Source organism: Xiphophorus hellerii, chromosome 4, assembly GCF_003331165.1.
Source record: "Xiphophorus hellerii strain 12219 chromosome 4, Xiphophorus_hellerii-4.1, whole genome shotgun sequence".
NCBI classification, from domain to species: domain Eukaryota; kingdom Metazoa; phylum Chordata; class Actinopteri; order Cyprinodontiformes; family Poeciliidae; genus Xiphophorus; species Xiphophorus hellerii.
In genome coordinates, this window is record NC_045675.1 from 13,650,024 (window position 1) to 13,669,006 (window position 18,983).

General features: G+C 35.6%; 1 protein-coding gene across 4 annotated transcripts in view; it reads left to right on the forward strand.

The window, feature by feature from the left end:
• Positions 1 to 18,983, forward strand: part of LOC116718451 (CUB and sushi domain-containing protein 1) — a 431,730-nt gene that overhangs the window by 225,231 nt on the left and 187,516 nt on the right. For all 4 annotated transcript variants that reach the window (XM_032560407.1, XM_032560409.1, XM_032560410.1 and 1 more), the window contains exons 6-8: positions 9,531 to 9,643; positions 11,525 to 11,602; positions 17,727 to 17,808. In XM_032560407.1, the coding sequence (XP_032416298.1) occupies positions 9,531 to 9,643; positions 11,525 to 11,602; positions 17,727 to 17,808 (273 nt within the window). The remainder of the gene's footprint in view (positions 1 to 9,530; positions 9,644 to 11,524; positions 11,603 to 17,726; positions 17,809 to 18,983) is intronic.

Consider the following 18,983-nt stretch of genomic DNA (forward strand, 5'->3'; position numbering starts at 1 on the left):
ATTGCTGCAATGGATTATGATTTATATAGGCCAGACTTTCATAGAGACATAGATTATTTGATTTAAACAGACAGGAAGAATCATAGAGTTCCCCCTTTCTATTCACTAACTTATTCAGATTTTTGTTAAATCTGATCAAATTTTCATAAATAGATAGGTTTCACAGAGAGTTAATGGGATTTCTCCCCCCCTCGTTTTGTTTTTCATAAGTTTTGTTGTAATATAATCTTGTCTAATTGTAAGTTCCATTAATGAATTGCTTTAAATGACCTTGTTACTTCACAATGTCAGGATGTTGAAAGATTTTCAAGCACATGGGTTTTGATGTTCCCTCATCATTTGCCTTTGAATTCTGAATGCAGTTTTTGAAAACAGCCAACGCGCCACGAACCACCAGTACTTCTGTTTCTCTCTTTTGACCATCTTGAAGCAAGGCTGCAAACTGCACAAGTTTTTAATTTATCCACAGTAGAAAAAGCAGGAGTTTGAGGTTCTCTCCCCGAAGCCCTGAAATTTCCTTTTTTTTATCTGCTTATGCAAGATTTTTCATATTATTTACAGTCCAACCTTTTCTTTATTTACCTTCACATCATTCTTTGCCAGTAAGGAAGATCTCTTCTCTTTACTTTTTTATTCAAGTGGTTTGTTCTGGTTTTGACTCTGTGACTAATGCAGCAGGTGAAACAGATTGTAGTTGCTTTACTTCAGTAATTGTTGAGTTTTATATTAATAGAAAAACCAAGCTGCATCTTTGCTTGTCAAGTTTCATAATTTTTTTTCATTCCTAGTTTCTCGAAGTTCACACTGTATATATTTATGCAAATATTGTAACGGGAGACTTTCTACATTCAATCATGGCTAAAAAGTATATTCATATAAAAGAGGCCTACTTATTTACACTTTAAAAAACTAAAGAGCAGAATTCCCTTTCTATCAAACAGTTATAGTTTAAGCTTCTGAATGTGGTTCTGTAACCTGTTACAGCCATACATTTCAATGCTATCATTACATTGTGAAATAATGTTTGTGATTATAGTAAAAGCAAAAATCCATCTTTCTTTGTGTTCATCAGTGATTCTTGAAATATTGTAAATAACTCTTCAAGTGAGCTTACAGTGAAAAGCTTTTGGAATGTTAGTACATTATTTACCTACAACCATCCATTTTTTTCCTGATTTGTAGATTTAACATATACCTGAAATATATTTCAGAAGACTCAGAGATCTGGGTCTAACTACCCTGAAGTAGACCACCAATTGCTCATAAAAGATCACCAGAACATTTCTGGTCAATTTCTGTTCCTGGCCCAAAAGAAGCTTAAGGGAAAGCTAGAAGAATAAAGTAACTAAACTGAGTAATGTGATCACGCTCAGTAAATACTAACCCTCAGAGGACATGTGCGATTGTAAGAAAGCTAACCGTATGAACAAAGCTCATATTTACATTGAATTTAAAGAGCTCAGAGACGGTCCTACAGCACATTTAGAGTAACCTTGTCCATCTGCTGGGACTTCCATGCCAGTTCCAGCCAAGCTTTGCCAAAGAAATGGGTTTAGACATTTTCACTCTGTGTCATGCATCTTGTCTGTTTTTCCATTTGCTCTCCCCTCTTGTTCTTCTGTTACATCTCATTTCACTGCTCCCTTTAGATCCTCAGCTTTCTCATCCTCTCCTGCTGTTTCCTTTTTTAGTTCTCCTCTTTTTATCTCCCCTCCTCCTTTGTGTTACCACCAGTCCTCTTTTACTCTTTTCTTCTTCTTGCAACACTTGTCCTGTTATTACATTTACATTTTAAATCATGTTTACTGCCGGGGTGTGTGTGCGTGTGCATGCGGTGTGTGTGTGCGTGGGCGTGTGTTGGTGTGTAAATGCGTGGGTGTATTACAAGATTAAAAGTAGCTTTGTAGCCCAGATTTGCTTTGAACACTTGAAACAAACAGCTATCTGTTGTGGATAATGTCTTTTAGCTTTTCTGACTTGCATCCAGTCATTTATTTTTATAGAGCTATGTTTTGTCATTTTATAGCTGTGAATATCTACAGGGACTAGCAATAAGTGCAATGAAACAAGGCTGCGAAACGTATAGCCAGTAGCTGAAGCCAGTTGGGAGGGTATGGGCACAGAAACTGCACCCCAATGGTAGAAATGTATGTCTTTCTCTTTGAGCTCATGTTTCAACAGACAGCTGACAGCCTTGCAATGGAGAACCTGTGCGTTTGTACAGAATAACCTTTGTTCTGTTTGTTTCTCTGTTTCTACTCCTTTCTTGTGGTCTTGAATTTTCTCTGGCTTTAGTCTAACAATTACTTCTCTCATAAATTGGTCCACTAAGGTTTTGCTTTCCTCCATGAATTAGTCTTGAGCTGTCAACATTTGACTTTTTAGTTTTACGATCAACAGGTATTTGTGTTATGGTTTTCATTTGTGTTGGTGTTTTAGGCCTTTTCTGGTTTATAGGTCTTACCATATTCAGTTCATGTGATCATTGTTTTTAAATAGAATGTTGTTGTTTTTTTGCCAGAGGAGTTAATTTGTGTGGTGTTGTTTTTTTTTTTTTATTCTTCTGTTGTGTTGTTTGTGCAATTGGATTTAGTTCTCTTACATCGGTGTTGTTGGTTTTTCCTTTAATTTGTAGGTTCTTTGAGTCTTAATTGTCCCTTGTGTTAATTACTCTCCCTTTGTTTCCCTTCTTGTGTTCTGCTATAACTGTTCCTCTTTGCCTCAAGATCATCTAGTTTCTTTTTCATTGTCCCTCCCTGCCTTGGTGTCTAAGCTCATTTTTCATTTTATTTTTGATTTTTCCATTTGCTTTCCACGTTCCTTGACCTGCTCTCTCTATGTCTCTCTCTCCCTCCCCATCCTGATCCTGATTCTTCTGGAGAGTTCGTCCTGCTGAAAGTGAAGTTTTCCTTCTCCACTGTTGCCTCTTACTTTCTTAAGATTGAGAATTGTAACAAACTCATAATTTTATAGAGTTTCATAGTTTTCCTTACACTTTTTTTTATCTGCTCAGCCAGAACTGAAATGTCTGGTGGAATACAATTTCTATTTTATCTTAAATGGTTCTTTATACAGAAGATAAGTTTGAATTAGACTAAAATGAGTGTCAGTGGATTTGGACAGGGCTTGCTTTATATTTCAAATCAAAATTAATTACTTTGAACTACATAAGCTTATAATTGTTTGAGTGATAATACTGGTCCACTCTTTTTTAGATAATGTACTTGGAGTAGATAAGAGTAATGTTGAAACCTTAGCCTTTATGATCACTTAATGGATAGTTATGAAGGTTCAAATCATGTAGAGTTATGCCACAAACGTAGGAAACTCCATTAAATATGCATTAAAAAACACAAAAAAACCCAAGAATAACAAATTGATGTGCAAATTTTTAAAAATATTTTTTGTAAAGAGGAAGCAATTTTATTTTACATGTTAACACCAAAAATTGACATGGTTTTAGTAATTAACACTAACATCTGTCTACTAGCTGAGAAAAAGGTGGATCACCATCTAACAGCTAGATTCACAGCTTTTGCTTTAAATAACTTCAGTGAAACACTTCTTTCAGCCATCTACCACCCTTTGACATTGATTTAACCACCCTTTCCTCAATTCTCACTTATAGCTGTGAGGTATTTGATGGTTTCCTGCATGTGAAGCCTATTTCAAGTTATTCTACATCATCTCAAAGGAATCAGGATTTGACTCCGCCCAGAACTTTCAATTACTTTTTTCTCAGTCAGTCCTTGCTGGCTGGTTTTGGATCATTATCATGTTGCAAAGTTCAGTTTTGCTTTAATTTCAGTTTTCTTACTGAGTGTCTCACTTTTCTCTTCACATTACATTTTTAGTCTGGCCTTCGTGTTTTTCATGGAGAGCAAAGATTTCCTCCTCGCATATCTCCTGTTGACTTTAACTTGCGCAGTCTCTATCTTTGTAGAGGCAGGTACCTTCATATCAACAGTGGCAACAACCAGCTGTAGTTCCTTTGACGACAATTTAGAGTTTTTGGAAACTTCTTTTAGCATCTTTCCATCTGCTTTTAGGATGAGCTTACTTGGACAGCCGAACCTGGGCATGTTAGCATTTGTTTGGAACATCCTTCCTTTTTTTACAATGCAATAGTTGGTTTGAAATTTTTATTAGACCTCATTAAATCCCTTATCACACTCATGATCAGGCCTCTTTTTGAAGGCCTCAGACAGCTCTTTTGACCTCACCATGATGTTTACTCTCACTTCACAGTCAGGAGCACACCACACTAAAGGTCAAAGGTTTAAACAGGGCAGACAGCTTTCAAAATGCTGAGTAATTATGTCATAATTATGTGCAGCTGATGTGTTAAGCCTTTTTTAAACCATTTACAGGTAAGAAATGTGGCTGTCCAGCTTGATTTCCTTTTTTATTACATTTTCCACATCATTTTTAAAAAAGGGTGTTTTCTTTGGATTTTACTGTTACTTTATATTTCTTACATTTTCTGTATTACTAAATTTGATATAACATTTAAAATATGTTAGAAGAGCACACAAGGTGAAGGCGGTCCTAATTTATTCACATAATTGTCTGTATATATGCTACAGTATACTTCAGTTGGCATGAATGTTTTACCTGCTTGAGATTTAGCATTAATATTAATTAATGAATGGAATTTCAAACCATGAAATACTTCCCAATTCTATTTTTTTGTCACCTAACAATTCTAGTATATTTTTTTTTGTTTTCCCTTTTCCATTCCTTACCTGTTTACCATCACTTCTCTTCTTCCAACTTCACTTTCCTTCTCATTTATCTCTGTTCTGGGCAGTCTGCATTAGCTATGCCGTTCCTCATTTAGGTTTGCCTTTTGGTCTCTTCTTTTATCACTTTTGACCTCTGCTCACAGCTACTAAGTAACATCCCTACTCTCGATCATGTAAGTTACTCTCTTCCCCCATCACCTCCTCTCACGTGTGTTTCACCCATCAGTCTGTTTTTCTCTGTCTGTATTTTTCAGGCCTTGTCTCTGATTTTGACATGCTCTCCTTTTCTTGACAGATAGAAATGGCTGTAGATTTTTTTTCAACCTTGTCCTTCATGTCTTTGCTCTCCTGTCCATCTTTACTGCCACCCGAATCCTGCTCAGTAGTGTTTCATTTCCATTCAATGTGTCTCGTCTTTCTTTCCTTAATCAGTCTTTTTCTCTCTTCATCCCTCATCTGCTCTTTTTTTTTCCTCTGTCAGTGCCATTCCTTTTTCCTTTTCCTGTCTAACTTCTTGTCTTTTTCTACCTCCACTGTCAAATGTTTGGAACTAGCCTAGATAATGGAAATCAAGGACAAAATGTAGGAGTTTTTGTTTGTCCCTATAAATCGCTTCAACATCTTGCTGATCTTTTCACATAATGACTTTATCTATTTCATTTAGCAAAGCTACATCATCCATCAACATGTCATAATCAATTCTCTTCATTTTCTCCTTGCCCTTTCCACAACTCCATTTTTCTCTACAGTAGCATCTAAATTACTCCCTCATTAGTTTGGATGCCCAACATAGTAATTATGAGAAAGATATCACATAATCAGGATCAAAAAGTAACAAGTGCACCAGGATATAACTGGTTTGAGCAATACATATGTACAGCTAATGCACCAGTATCAGTTTTCCTAAAATCATGAAGGTAAAGCTAAAATTTAATTTAATGTGCATGTTGAAATTGTTGCACTCTTATCTTTGAGGAAAACATTTTTGAGAGTATTTTTAGTATATTTTTTTTCCTCTACTATTTTATACATTACTGAATTCAGTTGATTTCTAAAAAGAACAGCAAATTAACTTTTATATGAAGAAAATGTAGACATACATAATGACAGCATATAGATTCCACGTGTTCAATTATTTTGTGATTTGTCTGAATAGTGAGGGGTGCAAAGCTGTCTTACTCACAACAAAGAAAAAGGACATGGAAGCCTCCTTGTTTCTTTATGACGAACAGATTGGACCATGTCTGGCAAATAAACGTGTCAGAAGGAAAAACAAAGGCCATTTTCAAGGTCTTTTTTTAACTAAATAAGTGCACTTACGGATAAACTAGCCCATGAAAGAAATCTATGGGCTTCTTGTGACACATAAAAGTGTCACTCCTTAACTGTGCAAGGATTTTGCTTATGCAGTTTAGCACAGAACAAGGATATACACTACCTTGCAAAAAGTGTTGTACTTGAATTTATTTCCATTTCATGACTTTAAAACAACCAATTTTCAATGTATGATTTAAAGTGATTTTTCAACATCAAGTGCTTAAATACAAATAAAGAAAAAAGTATATATATTAAACATTTTTCACAAATAGGATTTGTGACTCTAGTAAATGCTTTATTCAACTGTCATTTGCTACAAGTTTTGTGGAGGGTATGTCTTTTCCAGCTTTGGATGTTTAGAGACTATACAAAAAATATACTTTTTGTATATATGTATATTTATGTATACATAAATATTGTCACAGTGACAAAACCTGGTAACAGTGTTTTAGATTTGCTCATGGTTCATCTTTTCGCCATTTTACCACCTCTCCTGTTTTGATCTTTAAGTTTTCCTCTTTTGTGGTTTTCCCTACTTACTCTCTTTTTCCTATCCACTCGTTATACTTGCAGCACATTAAAGCGTAACTGTAGTTGCTTTTGTTACTTTAGGGCGGTCGGTAGAACTTTTTTTTTCTCTTACATCATGTCTCTTCTTCCCTTAATGCACCATTTTCCCCTCTTCTTTAATTTTTTTTTTACTATTGCTAAGGTTGCCTTTAGTAACAAAATGTGCAGAGGGCTAAAGCTGATGTAATACATGTGCGTACTGAAGGCTACCCGCTTATCATTTTTTTTGTTCTAGTTGCATTAAAACCAATTTTGTTTTAAGGGACCATTTTCTTTATCTACTTATTTCCCTCCTTTTATCTCATTTACAGAACTTTTGAATTTGCTCTTTTCCTTTGGTAATACATAATAATAATAATAAAAATATATTGTAAAGGAGATAATAGTAAAATTATATAATTTATCTGATATATATCAAGTGCATGAGAAGACATTTACTTCCTGGAGTGAGGTTTAAGACTTTGGATGAATTTGGAAAAAGTCTCTTTGTAACTCGATGAACCAGTTTAGCAACATTAGAAGACTAGTAAAAACACACACTTTGTTATTGTGTCAAAAATCTTTAAAAGGATCATAAACGGCCCTTTGAACACAGAAGCCTGAGTGTAAAGTTATTAGTGAAATATATTATGGTTACAATTATTGTTAGTTTTCTGTCTTATGTCTTGCATCTGCTCCAACTTCCTGTAGATATGCTTCATATGGAACAGTTTGAGCTGCTTTACTATGAAGAAAAATAGCTGCTGGTTATTTATGTCTTCTTCCAAAGTTAAATAAGTAAATATTTCAGCACTTATGAAATAAAGTTTTGGCAGACATTTTATTAGAATTCAACTCACCTCCCTCTTCTGATATAGCCATGACATTGCTGTGGAACAGAAAAGGGAAGTAGACGTGCTACTACTTCATGAATATTTATATACTTTTGCCAAATTTGCTTGATCTTTTAGTGAATATTTATTAATGGAACCACAGACAAATGTGACATGTGAAATAGAGTTTACTCTCTTGAAAACAAGAGTGACACATTTTCCAGAATCTGAAATTAAGGAGAACACTTTTTCGTCAGTGATTCCCATTGTTGTAGGTTGTTTTTTATAGCCTATAAAAAATAACCTATTTTTATTGATGCAACCATAAAGCACATTGTGCTTTCCATATATAAATTGACCAGAAACTCTAAAAATAAACTGTTCCAGATTTTGTGTTTTCTCTCAAAAAGATTTCATAAATAATAGAGAGCCACTGAAAAGTGTGACTACACACAAAACATATTCTTCATTTTTCTCCTTTCTTGTTTATTTATTATTTTTTTAATTCAATTTCTCCAAAAGTAACAACTGGATATTAGAATGACATGGAGGCACACTTCAACAAATAATTTTAACTTCTTTGAACAAATGTTTCAAATTCTGCATTAACCTGGTTGCTGAAATTTTCATACCTTTTGCTAAAGCACATTTTATTCAGAAACACAATTCTTTTTTGGCAGGATTCTATGACTATACCACATCTTGACTTGGCCATATTTACCCATTCGACTTTCCAAATGTTGTTGAAGCTATTGTAAATAGCTGACCCCATAGTTTCCCATCAGATTTTTTCCGGACCCAGGCTAGGCCATTCCAAAAATGTTGATCTTCTTCTGATAAAGCTCTTTTTTTTGCTGAACTGGATGTATGCTTGAAATCACTGTAGAGCTGAAAAATGAAATCCCTCATCATCTTCAGCTTTCTGTCAGATAACCAGACATGTTGGGTAAAAACTGATTGGTATTTGGAGCTGTTCATGATTGCATCCAAGTCAAAACATCCAAAGAAATCAGGAGATTGTCAACACACATAGAGTGCAACCATTGCTTTGTTCTTTGGCTTCTTGGCAGCCTCCCTGAGCACATAAATAATGTAAATGAGCGAATGTCAGTATAAGCCTGTGAGGAAAGCCAAATAGATGTTTTTCAGGTTAATCAGAATCACTGTGGTTGATGCTAAGTGTGTACCCAGAAAGATTAAACTAAATTAAAATGTTAATAAAACAAAGTAAAGATGTGAATAATTGTGCTACTGGGCTATTGTAGCTTGGTACTTTTATTATTTTCTTTCTTTTTTTGTTTTTTGTTTTTTTTTTTCATTTTGAAGTTTGAATGTGGACAAAATATTTCTAAATGAAAGCAGAAAACGATTAGTACTGATTTATCAGGTTTCAGTTTTTCACCTCCCATAAACTTGAACTATCTAACAGGGGTGTATGCACTTTTGATACATTGGTGGATATGTTGACAGTAAAGGACTTTCATGTGACAGAATTCCCTTTTCTGTTCTGCATCCTGATTGCTGTGTCTCCTGCTGTTTGTGAAGCATACAAATTGAGAACATTTTTCACAGCAGTAGTCGATACTTCCTAGATCTATAATGCTGCAATCTGTAATTACATGGCAGTTCTTTCCTCCAACCATTTTCCTGCACTCTGTGTGCTTTCCTTTGTACCAAGAGTTGAAATATTTGAAAATGGTCTTTCATTCAAACTAAGACCTCTTAGCTTCCACCCCTACCTTTAAGGAGGGTTTATTCTTCTGTCTAAGCTTTTGCATGATAATTCACCATTATAGAAAATGGATGAACCAAGCTGCACAACAATGACATATTCTCTATACATTTCAGAATATAAGGACTGTGCTTTTGTGACCAAGAAGTGGATTCTGTGGAAACGCTTATGTCTTGTTTTTTAGGGTTTTGTTTTCCTTTTTCTCATATTATTCTGTATTCTGAAAAATTAGTCTTTCACAAAATTCTGTTTAATTCCAGATATTAATTAAATTAATTTTAACTTTGCATCTGTTGACCACAAGGGATTTTGCTTTGTTTTTAATTCTATATTATTCTATTTGTATTCTTCCAGGATGACAGGTACAACTCTTCCCTCACCAGTGATATCGAATAAAAACTGGCTTCGGATACATTTCACCTCGGACAGCAATCATAGAAGAAAAGGATTTAGTGCTCAGTATCAAGGTATATTAAACTTTTTTCATTTTTCTGATGTCGATTTTTGAACTTCTTGGTGTGCAAGGACAGGAGTACTGTCAGGATCTGTTCCTTCTCTGTGTTTGTTTTGAGTTTCTGGGTCTCTGAGTCTTCGTGTTGTCCTGTCTCCCCTTGATTGTTCTCAGGTGTTTCTTGTCTCCTTGATTACCCTCTGTGTATTTAACCCCACCTGTGTTCTTTGTTCCTCGTCGTGTTTGTCCAGTTTCATGTTGCATGTTCTTGTAGATAGCTTTTGCCTCCGCTCCTCTGTGCTGCCTGGACTTTGTGTTTTTTATTTCTGGATTATTCTTCATCGTTAAAACATCATCTCATCTCACTCCTACCTGGGTCTCAGCGTCTGCCTCCACCACCACTCCCGCGACTCATGACAAGTACAAAAATGTAACCTTTAAAAAAACAAAAACATTTTAGTATTAAGAACTACAAATAATTAGTTAGAAAATGTACAGTATATTGACGGTATGCTGTATTATGAATTTCATTTAATTCTACTATGTGCTTAATCCAAATGCCATTAGCAAGTCTTAAACTTTAACAGCAGAAGATTTACCAATCTGTTGCATTACATCCTTCACACATGTGGCAGGTTTTCTTTCAGATGTGCTGTAGTAACCTTTTTGTTACCATAAAAACACAAGTGACCATTTTTAAGGTCAGTTTAAATAAACATGAATTTATTTTTAATTACACACTATTAAAAACTTCTCTGATATTATTTGACTATAGTATTATTCAAAGTATATATAAAGGAATATCTTTTACAGCTGCAGTATGTAACTTTTATTTAAAAAACAGTTTTGTACATATTTGTTAAAACAGACAGCTCCTTGGTTTAGATAGTATGCTTGGATTTTTCTACTCTTAAGAATAAACACCATAATTAAAAGCTGTATTTTGTTTTTACTAATATTTAAATTTGTTTGATGTTCTGAAGCACTGAAGTGCGACAAAAATGCAAATTAAATAAATAAATAAAATAGAAAGGAAATACAGATTGGGGCTATCTGTTGTGGTTTTGACATTATTGCATGCTAACTTTAACATTTGAAAAAAATAATAAAGCGTGGCATATTCTGGTTAAATTAATTCCTCTGTGTTGAGAACATTAAATGAAGTCTGGATGTCCTAAATCAGCCTTGCTAGCCTTTTTATTGTTATATAATAGCATTATTGTTTGGCATTAGCATTCAAAAGTGCATGTTCCTGTTCAGGTTTAATTGGTTACACCTATCGCATGCAACCAGATGAACCAAATCCTGTCTGTCTTTCAGGCTAACTGATGTCCTTTCTAGGCTTGTTCTCTGTATGCTCTCTCTCTCTCTCTATCTATCTATCTCTTTTTCTTAGTCATTGGTCTGTTGCTCTTGCCATTGGTGCTTTCTTTATGTCGGCGTGTGTGTGTGTGTACAAAACAAAGAGCGAGAGTGAGAGCAAGGAAGAGAGAGGAAGAGGGAGTGAGATGTGTTTTCATGCCAAGCCTGTATCTCAGTGGAATGTAGTGTGGTTGCTACACAGATTTTTTCCGTTATCCTCTGCAGCGGTGCCACTTAAGATAAAGTAGACGGAATAAATTTTAATGACGCTCCTTTCCTACTTTTTCTCCTGACTTTTCCTTGTTTTTTAATTGATTTTGATATTATACTTTTCACATTTTACCACCAAAGAATAAACTGCATGCTAGATATGACATTGATCATAAAACGGGATTATTACACATTGGTGAAATGTAACAAATGGCACCCTGGGGGTAAAGAAAAGTGGTGTAGGAAAAGACGTACAGCAATTAAAGTTTAATGGAGTATGATTTATAATTAACCATATAACCCCCTTTTCTTCTTGTCTCTGCAGTGAAGAAAGCCATAGAGTTGAAGTCCAGAGGGGTAAAGATGATGCCCAGTAAAGACTCCAGTCACAAAAATGCTGTCTGTAAGTACTCTATTATCACGAGTATTATGTGTGATATTGGATACTCTTAAAAACTTAATTCGAAACAGACCTGGCAACATGCACACACACACAGTGTGCAGAAAAGAACACAAGGTGCATTCATCTTTCATGTGGCAGAGCCTGAGATTTCATCTATTTTTCAGAGAAGTTGACCTTCTTTGAGATAAGAATTAGGAGCCATTTTATATTTTTTTATTATTTGTGCTAGAGCAAGAAGTATTACGTTTTTCTCAATCAGAAAATAAACTGAACTGTTAAAATTCCTGCTTTTCAGTAGCTCCATGCCAGCTACCAAAACCAGACATGAAAACTACATGAAGTTTTCATGTAGCCTTTGATTACATTTTAATAAGCAACAAATGCACTTATAACAAAAGAAAAGACAGTAATGCTAGAGGTTTACTTTAAGTAGACAAATGCAGATAAAAGTATTCTCTTAGTGCAAAACCAAAATGCCTACTTTGTTCACTCGTATTTTACATACACACAAATTGATTCAGTGGATGAACTATGAGACACATGCATAGCTTAAGTCACAGCTTAATATTATTTGCATTAATGCTTCAAATGTCTAGGACAGGGGTCTCAAACTCCAGTCCTTGAGGGCCGCTGTCCTGCAGTTTTTAGATGTGAAACAGCTACAAAACACTGGAATGAAATGGCTTAATTACCTCCTCCTTGTGTAGATCAGTTCTCCAGAGCCTTAATGACCTAATTATTCTATTCAGGTGTTGCAACAGAGGCGCATCTAAAAGTTACAGGACACCGACCCTTGAGGACTGCAGTTTGAGACCCCTGGTCTAGGACAAGCACTTCAAAATTCAGACAGTCTGATGCAAACAAATATTTAATCACACACTGTTTTATTAAAAACTAAATACCCCATTTTAGCTGTTTACACAACATTTATATTTTGAAAATTTCTCTTCTATTTGCTTGCCTTAGACACATTTTTTAGTAACCTGAATAAATTAACTTTGCTGCTATTCATTTTCCCCTTCCTTATTGTTTGTTTTCATGTTTATAACTGTCATGTCATTTTCAACCTTTTGGGTGAAGAACAGTACACAAATATAATACATAAAACACAATATACCATTATTTGTATGCTTTATTATCTGATTTTATGGTGTTTTACAAGGTAATATTCATGTTACATGAAACGTCAATACACCCATGAGGTCTATGAGATGTAGGGCACACATTGGTCCAGATTTTACTATGATTTACTACAGATTTATATGTCCTTCTCTAAAGCAACTTAAGTCTTACTCCACTTGTCTAACAACGATCGTGCTTTCTTATCTACAATCATTATGTGGATCTGAAAAAAGTGATGATAATCTCAGTTAACTTAGCAACCTGGGGAATCATTAAGCTTTAATTTAACTTTGTACAATAATAAAAAAATATGTGGCTTTGAGAATGGATCCCAAAGCTAACAAGGCTAACATATTGGTATGGTGAGATTACCAGAGCATATTCCATGCAAAGTCAATAAGGCTTAAAGTCAGGTCAACTTCTGATTTTGAACTGGTCTTTGAGCACCACTTTTTGTGCGGCGCGTCTCTCCCAGTGGCAACATAATGACTCTACAGTGGAAACTTTATAGTCTTTGTGCAATACATAATCATTATAAAGAAACACAAGATGATAGTAATGAGTTTTATCTGTCTAGAGAATTGAGTGCTTATGAATCATAATCTAAAAGAATGTCTCCAACAGCCTCTTACTTACATTAAAGAACAGTTTGATATAAGCACAAAGAAAGCTATATGTTTAAAAAAGGCCTTTTATGAAAAAATCCTTCAAAATTTTAATTGGTAGAGTCCCAAGCAGCACTAAAACGCAATGTAATGTAGCAGCATTAAAATAAAAGACTGAACAGTAAGATAATATAACATATTTAATTTAAAAGCAACTTCTTTTGTTCTTACCTTCCTTAACAGGAATGTTATCTCATTGTGTGGATGTTTCATAATTAGAGAGGCTGAAAGATTATGATTAAGGATTTTTACTCTCCAGACAATGACCTAGAGCTATAATGAATCATCACTGTGAGAGTGTGATTTATAATGAGGGTCTTCTTCAGGGTACTCAGGCAACATGGTGCCGCTCTACAGTCTACTTAAATGAATGACCACTTCAAATTAAAAATTACAAGATCAAACAACATCCCAGGTAGAGCCTTGTAAGAAAAGCCTCGCAAGATAAGTTCTCTTTGGCATTAGAATATTATAGTGATCCTGTGTCTTAAATACACACAACGCATGTGGTAAATACATGACTGCATACTTCATCTCTAAGGTAGATTGACCTTTTGAACAACGAGAAGGTGAAGAACAGAGAAGGAAAATGGATAAGAGGCAGCAAGAAGTAGTCAGCAGAGGAAAGCATATGATCTTGCCATACTTCACACATTGCTCTCTTCATCCAACGGGCACCTTAAGAGTACCTGGAAAGCTCTTACCTTGAAAACCTTATTTGATCACAAACACACACACACAAACACACCCCTTTCTTTACTTCTTCCATTACTCACAGTTTCAAATTCAGCTTATTTTATTAGGGTTAAAGCTGCAGTCTGTCGCTTCTATAAAGAAAGTGTTTTTACTTGTGAAAACTGCCACCATGTCATGACGGTATGAGACAGATAATCTGTGAAAAGACTGATCTCCTCCACTTCCTCCTTGTGCTGCTGTTACCATCTGAAGAAATTCACAGCTCCAGACCAAAAACAACCAATCAGAGCCATGAGACGGGGCTTGGCACTGTCTATCAACTCATGCGCTAATGGCGGAGAAACAACTTACTGTTACAGGAAAACCGTTTGTCTGCCATTATTGGTGGCCATGCTAACTAGAGTGAGGATTCGTAACAGGCTATGCTAGCTGCAGCGTAGCACACATCAAGGGGGAGGATGAGCAATTAAAATCAGGAGATTTTGATTGACAGCGCTAAAACTTAAGGAGACATCAACGCAAAAGACAACAACATACATTTTCTTCTTTGTTACTTTTTAAAACTTTAAAAGCATGATACACACATACAGTATACATACACCCATCTACAACTTTATTAGGTTGGTATTGTCGGTACCACAATAACGAACTATTTCTGTTGTCAGTGACTTTGGGCTGACTCAAAAATGAGTGAAGTTACTAGCAGGAAGGAGGAGCTTGCACAGCGCACCACTGGTGCAAAGGTTTACCTCAGTATATTATACCCAAGCTGCATTCTGTATAATTTGCACATATCGCAGGAGGTCAGTGATTTAATGAGGTAAATCTCTAAAAAGCAGGGTCAGCGCAGATAGTCACCACAGAGAAAAAATATTTCACAAATTCCTAAAAAGTTGACTTTCAGAGATGAAACGTTTGCTGAAGACACTTTGATGATATTGAAATGACGCCGTGCATCATAAGCTTGTGTTTAAATGATGAATAGTCTTTTAAGTGCAAATATGGGATTAAGTCAGCGTGAGCAGTTTTGACATCAACCCAAAAGTCATATTTGTCATCTTTTTCCTGTAACAATCTCATGTTGTTTTCATGAGCTGGATTTGTTTCTGCAATATAAACCTTGTGTTTGATGCCAATGAATGCCATTTGAACATGGGCGGGAGATGGAATGAGCGAACTGAGAGATACTGAAAGAGAAAGTGTGCATTTGAATGTTTGTGTGATGATTTTTGGACAGAACATCAAAAACACAGTCGAGCAAAAAGACAGCTTGTTCTGTTTGCATCATATCTCACGCAAACATGCACACACAATGTCTATACACGCACAAAGCCCAGAGCACACACAGGAAATGCAGTCACACAAACACAGCAAATCATTCATCCATCTTTTATGCTGGGATGCGCAAAACTTCGGCTTCCCTTTGTAAATTACAGCTAATGTGTGTGAGACGAAGAAGCAGGCTGAGCTTACTGAGAATGCAGAAGTAGAAAGAGGAAAGAAATGGGAGAAATGATATAGGAAAGGACAGGTAGAAAGAAAAAGGGAAGCCCAAAAAGGCTAGATGTTTCTCTTTCCTCGGGTTATATTTAAAGCCCTCCAGGATATGTTTTTTTCCCTCCTTTGTACTTATGTGCTGTCTTTTGAGCAAGCCTTTCCCTTCAAATTTTTGTGACTTTCTAACCAATATTATTCATCCAGAGAGTTCCATTACGACAGAACTGGTCTAAACTGGTTTCTGTCAAGTTGTCTGGTCTAATTTACATTCACATTCCATGTTCGGCATGCCGCAGGTGCTTCCAGCTGCTCGAAAACCAAGGCAATATTCTGAATATAAGATAGATACAATTTATCATGTGTTTTGCATTTGTGCCATTTTAAAACTTCCTCTAAGCAGATTGATGATTCAAAGAGAAAATGATACACTGCACCAAGAAGTGAGAAGCATTCTCACGCTCAAATCTCTGCAGATAACTTAAAAGTTTAGTCTGTCATTTCGATTTTATGCAAAGCCTTTATAAAATTAATTTTGCATTGCTTCTATTAAGCCTTTGTGTCATTGTCACCTTAGATTATTTAAGCTGCACAAGAGTTACTTCCCATTTAAAAAAAAAATGCTAACGGTATGTTGCTTAATAAAACTTTGAAGCAAGATGCTGAAGGCACAATATTAACATTTTGAAAGCTGAAGTTTGAAACCACTAAATAACTTAATAACTTATGAAAGTATGAGCATGCTACAGCATATACTAGCAAAGAGATCTTTTTTATTTCATGAATGATCTTAGAAAACATTCTCAAATCAGGCTTTAGTTGTAATGCTTATTGAGTTCATTGTAAAGTGAATCACCCTAAGGTAGTTTGCTACTATGCAAAGCAAGAAAAAGGGAAAATTGTAGAGGAAAAGTGCTGATAACTTGACATTTACCAATAATGTGTAATGAAGTCAAAATATCATTAGACATTGATGTGATGATGCGACAGACTGGCGACCTGTCCAGGGTGACCCCGCCTCTTGCCCCAAACCTTCGCTGGAGATAGGCACCAGCACCCCTCCCGACCCCACTAGGGACAAGGCTGTTAGAAGATGGATGGATGGATTGAAGTGATGTTCAAAACTATACTTGAAACTATTTACAACTCAAACTAGATGTTTCTTCTCTCTGACGTTTTATCAAATTAAATGTTCAGTGTTTTAGAAGGGTTAGCACTACATCACATTAGTCAAAGGCAACACAAGTTAACACAAAATGATGTGTTTAAATGCAGGAGCTTAATATTAAGGAGGTAAACAATCTACATGGCTCTGTGTGAAAAAGTGATTGACTCCCCGCTGCCAACACTTCAGGACCTGGAATGAAAGGGAATGTTTGGCCATCTGTTTGTGACCTCAAGCTGAAACAAACTGGGGCTCTAACCCATCTCTGAATGGCTGAAGAAAAACAGAATGAATGCTTTGCAGTGACCTAGTCAAAGTCTTGATCTGAATTGAGATGCTGGGGCTTGACCACGTGACAGAATTCAAACAATTCTGCAAAGATGAGTGGGCAGTGGGCCAGGATTACTGTAAAAGACTCAGTGTGAGTTATTGCAAATGCTTGATTGCGGTTTTTGCTGCTAAGGGTGGCACAACCAGTTATTAGGTTTAGGGGGCTATCACTTTTTTACACAAGGCCATTTAGCTTCAAATTTTTTATATTCTGTACCTTGTAAAATAATATTTTCCCATTATGTGTATGTCTAAGAATAAAAATGGATCATAAATATAAGTGGACAAAACAATTGCACTGATTGGGACAACCTATTTGAAAAAAAAAAAAGGTAACTCAATAATATTGCTGTATCATTTCCCTTTGGTTATAACATTTAATGTAGTCTGCATATTCAATATGTATACTATTCTGGATCCTTATTGTCGAATTAAAACTATTTATCCCTTTCTTTTCCTCTTACTTCTCCTGCTACCACGTTCTCAACTTCCCTCTCTTCTTTCCTGAGACTGAGAATTGTGTTATGTCTTGATATTCTTCCCAAACTGATGTATTGTTTAGAGTTGCCTGTATTCATATTAATTAAATATTTGAAATCAATTGTTCTGTAAAGTCTTGTTGTATTTCCTGATAACATTCTCTTTTTTTCAGTGAGCCAGAGTGGCCTTGCTGGTGACGTTTGTCCAGATCCTGGAGTTCCTGAAAATGGCAAAAGGATGGGTTCAGTCTTCCAGTAAGTTCATTTTCTCTATGCGTTTCAGAGCTACATGGCTGGATCGACTCACTGGCCAAAGATCATTCCAGTCTCCAACATTACACTGGAGTAGAGTCCATGTATTAACCTGAAGTTGGTAATGAAATCATTAAAATGTAAGAAAACGGGTGCTTTGACCACTGGCAGGTAAAATTAATTACTCAGTTCACTCTGCAATGTTCTGCAGGCAAAATCTACATCCTGTGCCATTTGCCACCCACGTAAAATTGTTACCACCCACACAAACAAACCAATGGAGACTGAAGTGTTATAAAAATAATCAAGGTTTGCTGGGGACGTGTTGTTGTTATAGCACTAGCTTTTAGATGTGGGATATGTGATATAACCACCGAGGCTTAAAGAACCTTTGATTTAATTTATATTTTTAGCCTTTTAAATCCTCTAAAAAAAAAAAAAAAGATCTGCTGCATGTTAGTCAGACAAGTCTTTTGATGGTTGGTTTGTGTCACCTAAAGAAAAGCAAATAATTGTCTGCAATTAACAAACAGATGTAAACAAAGTGGTAAGGTAGGCTTGTTGGGTCGAAGGTGGACCTTACTTTACTTTGTTACATGTACCCAATTAACATTCTTATGTTGTTAGGGTAGCATGCTGATCCAAAGTCTGTCTAGCCTCTTATCTCATAATATCTGATTTTGTTCAAAACAACATAAAGCCTAAACTACAGCAGGAGATTCAGATAAAGATTCACTGTTTTCTTTTTACACTGTCAGAGTTTTGGTTTCAAGCGGTGCGAGGAGCTAATAAAAACAGACCACAACACTGAGCGTGCCAGTAAACCAGGGATATGGTCTGAAGACTGAAGATCAGAGAAGCCTGCTGACATTGAACTGAGAAAGAATAACAATTTTATGTTGGTGAAAGCTGAAAAGTTTATTAACAATAACAACAGCAACTATTTGATGCTTTTAAATGGCGCCTCCTTCTTTCAGAGGAGCAGGGAGCAAATTAGATCCTCGAGCCGAGATAATCTTTTACTTCACATAGCCATGACATTTCAACATTTTCAAATATCAATGCTCACAAGTTAGAATGAGTAAATAAATTATGACAGCTGTATTTAATGACATAAAAAAAATCTCAACATGTAATTTTAATATTGCTGTACATGGAAATATAAATTTCCCAATTTT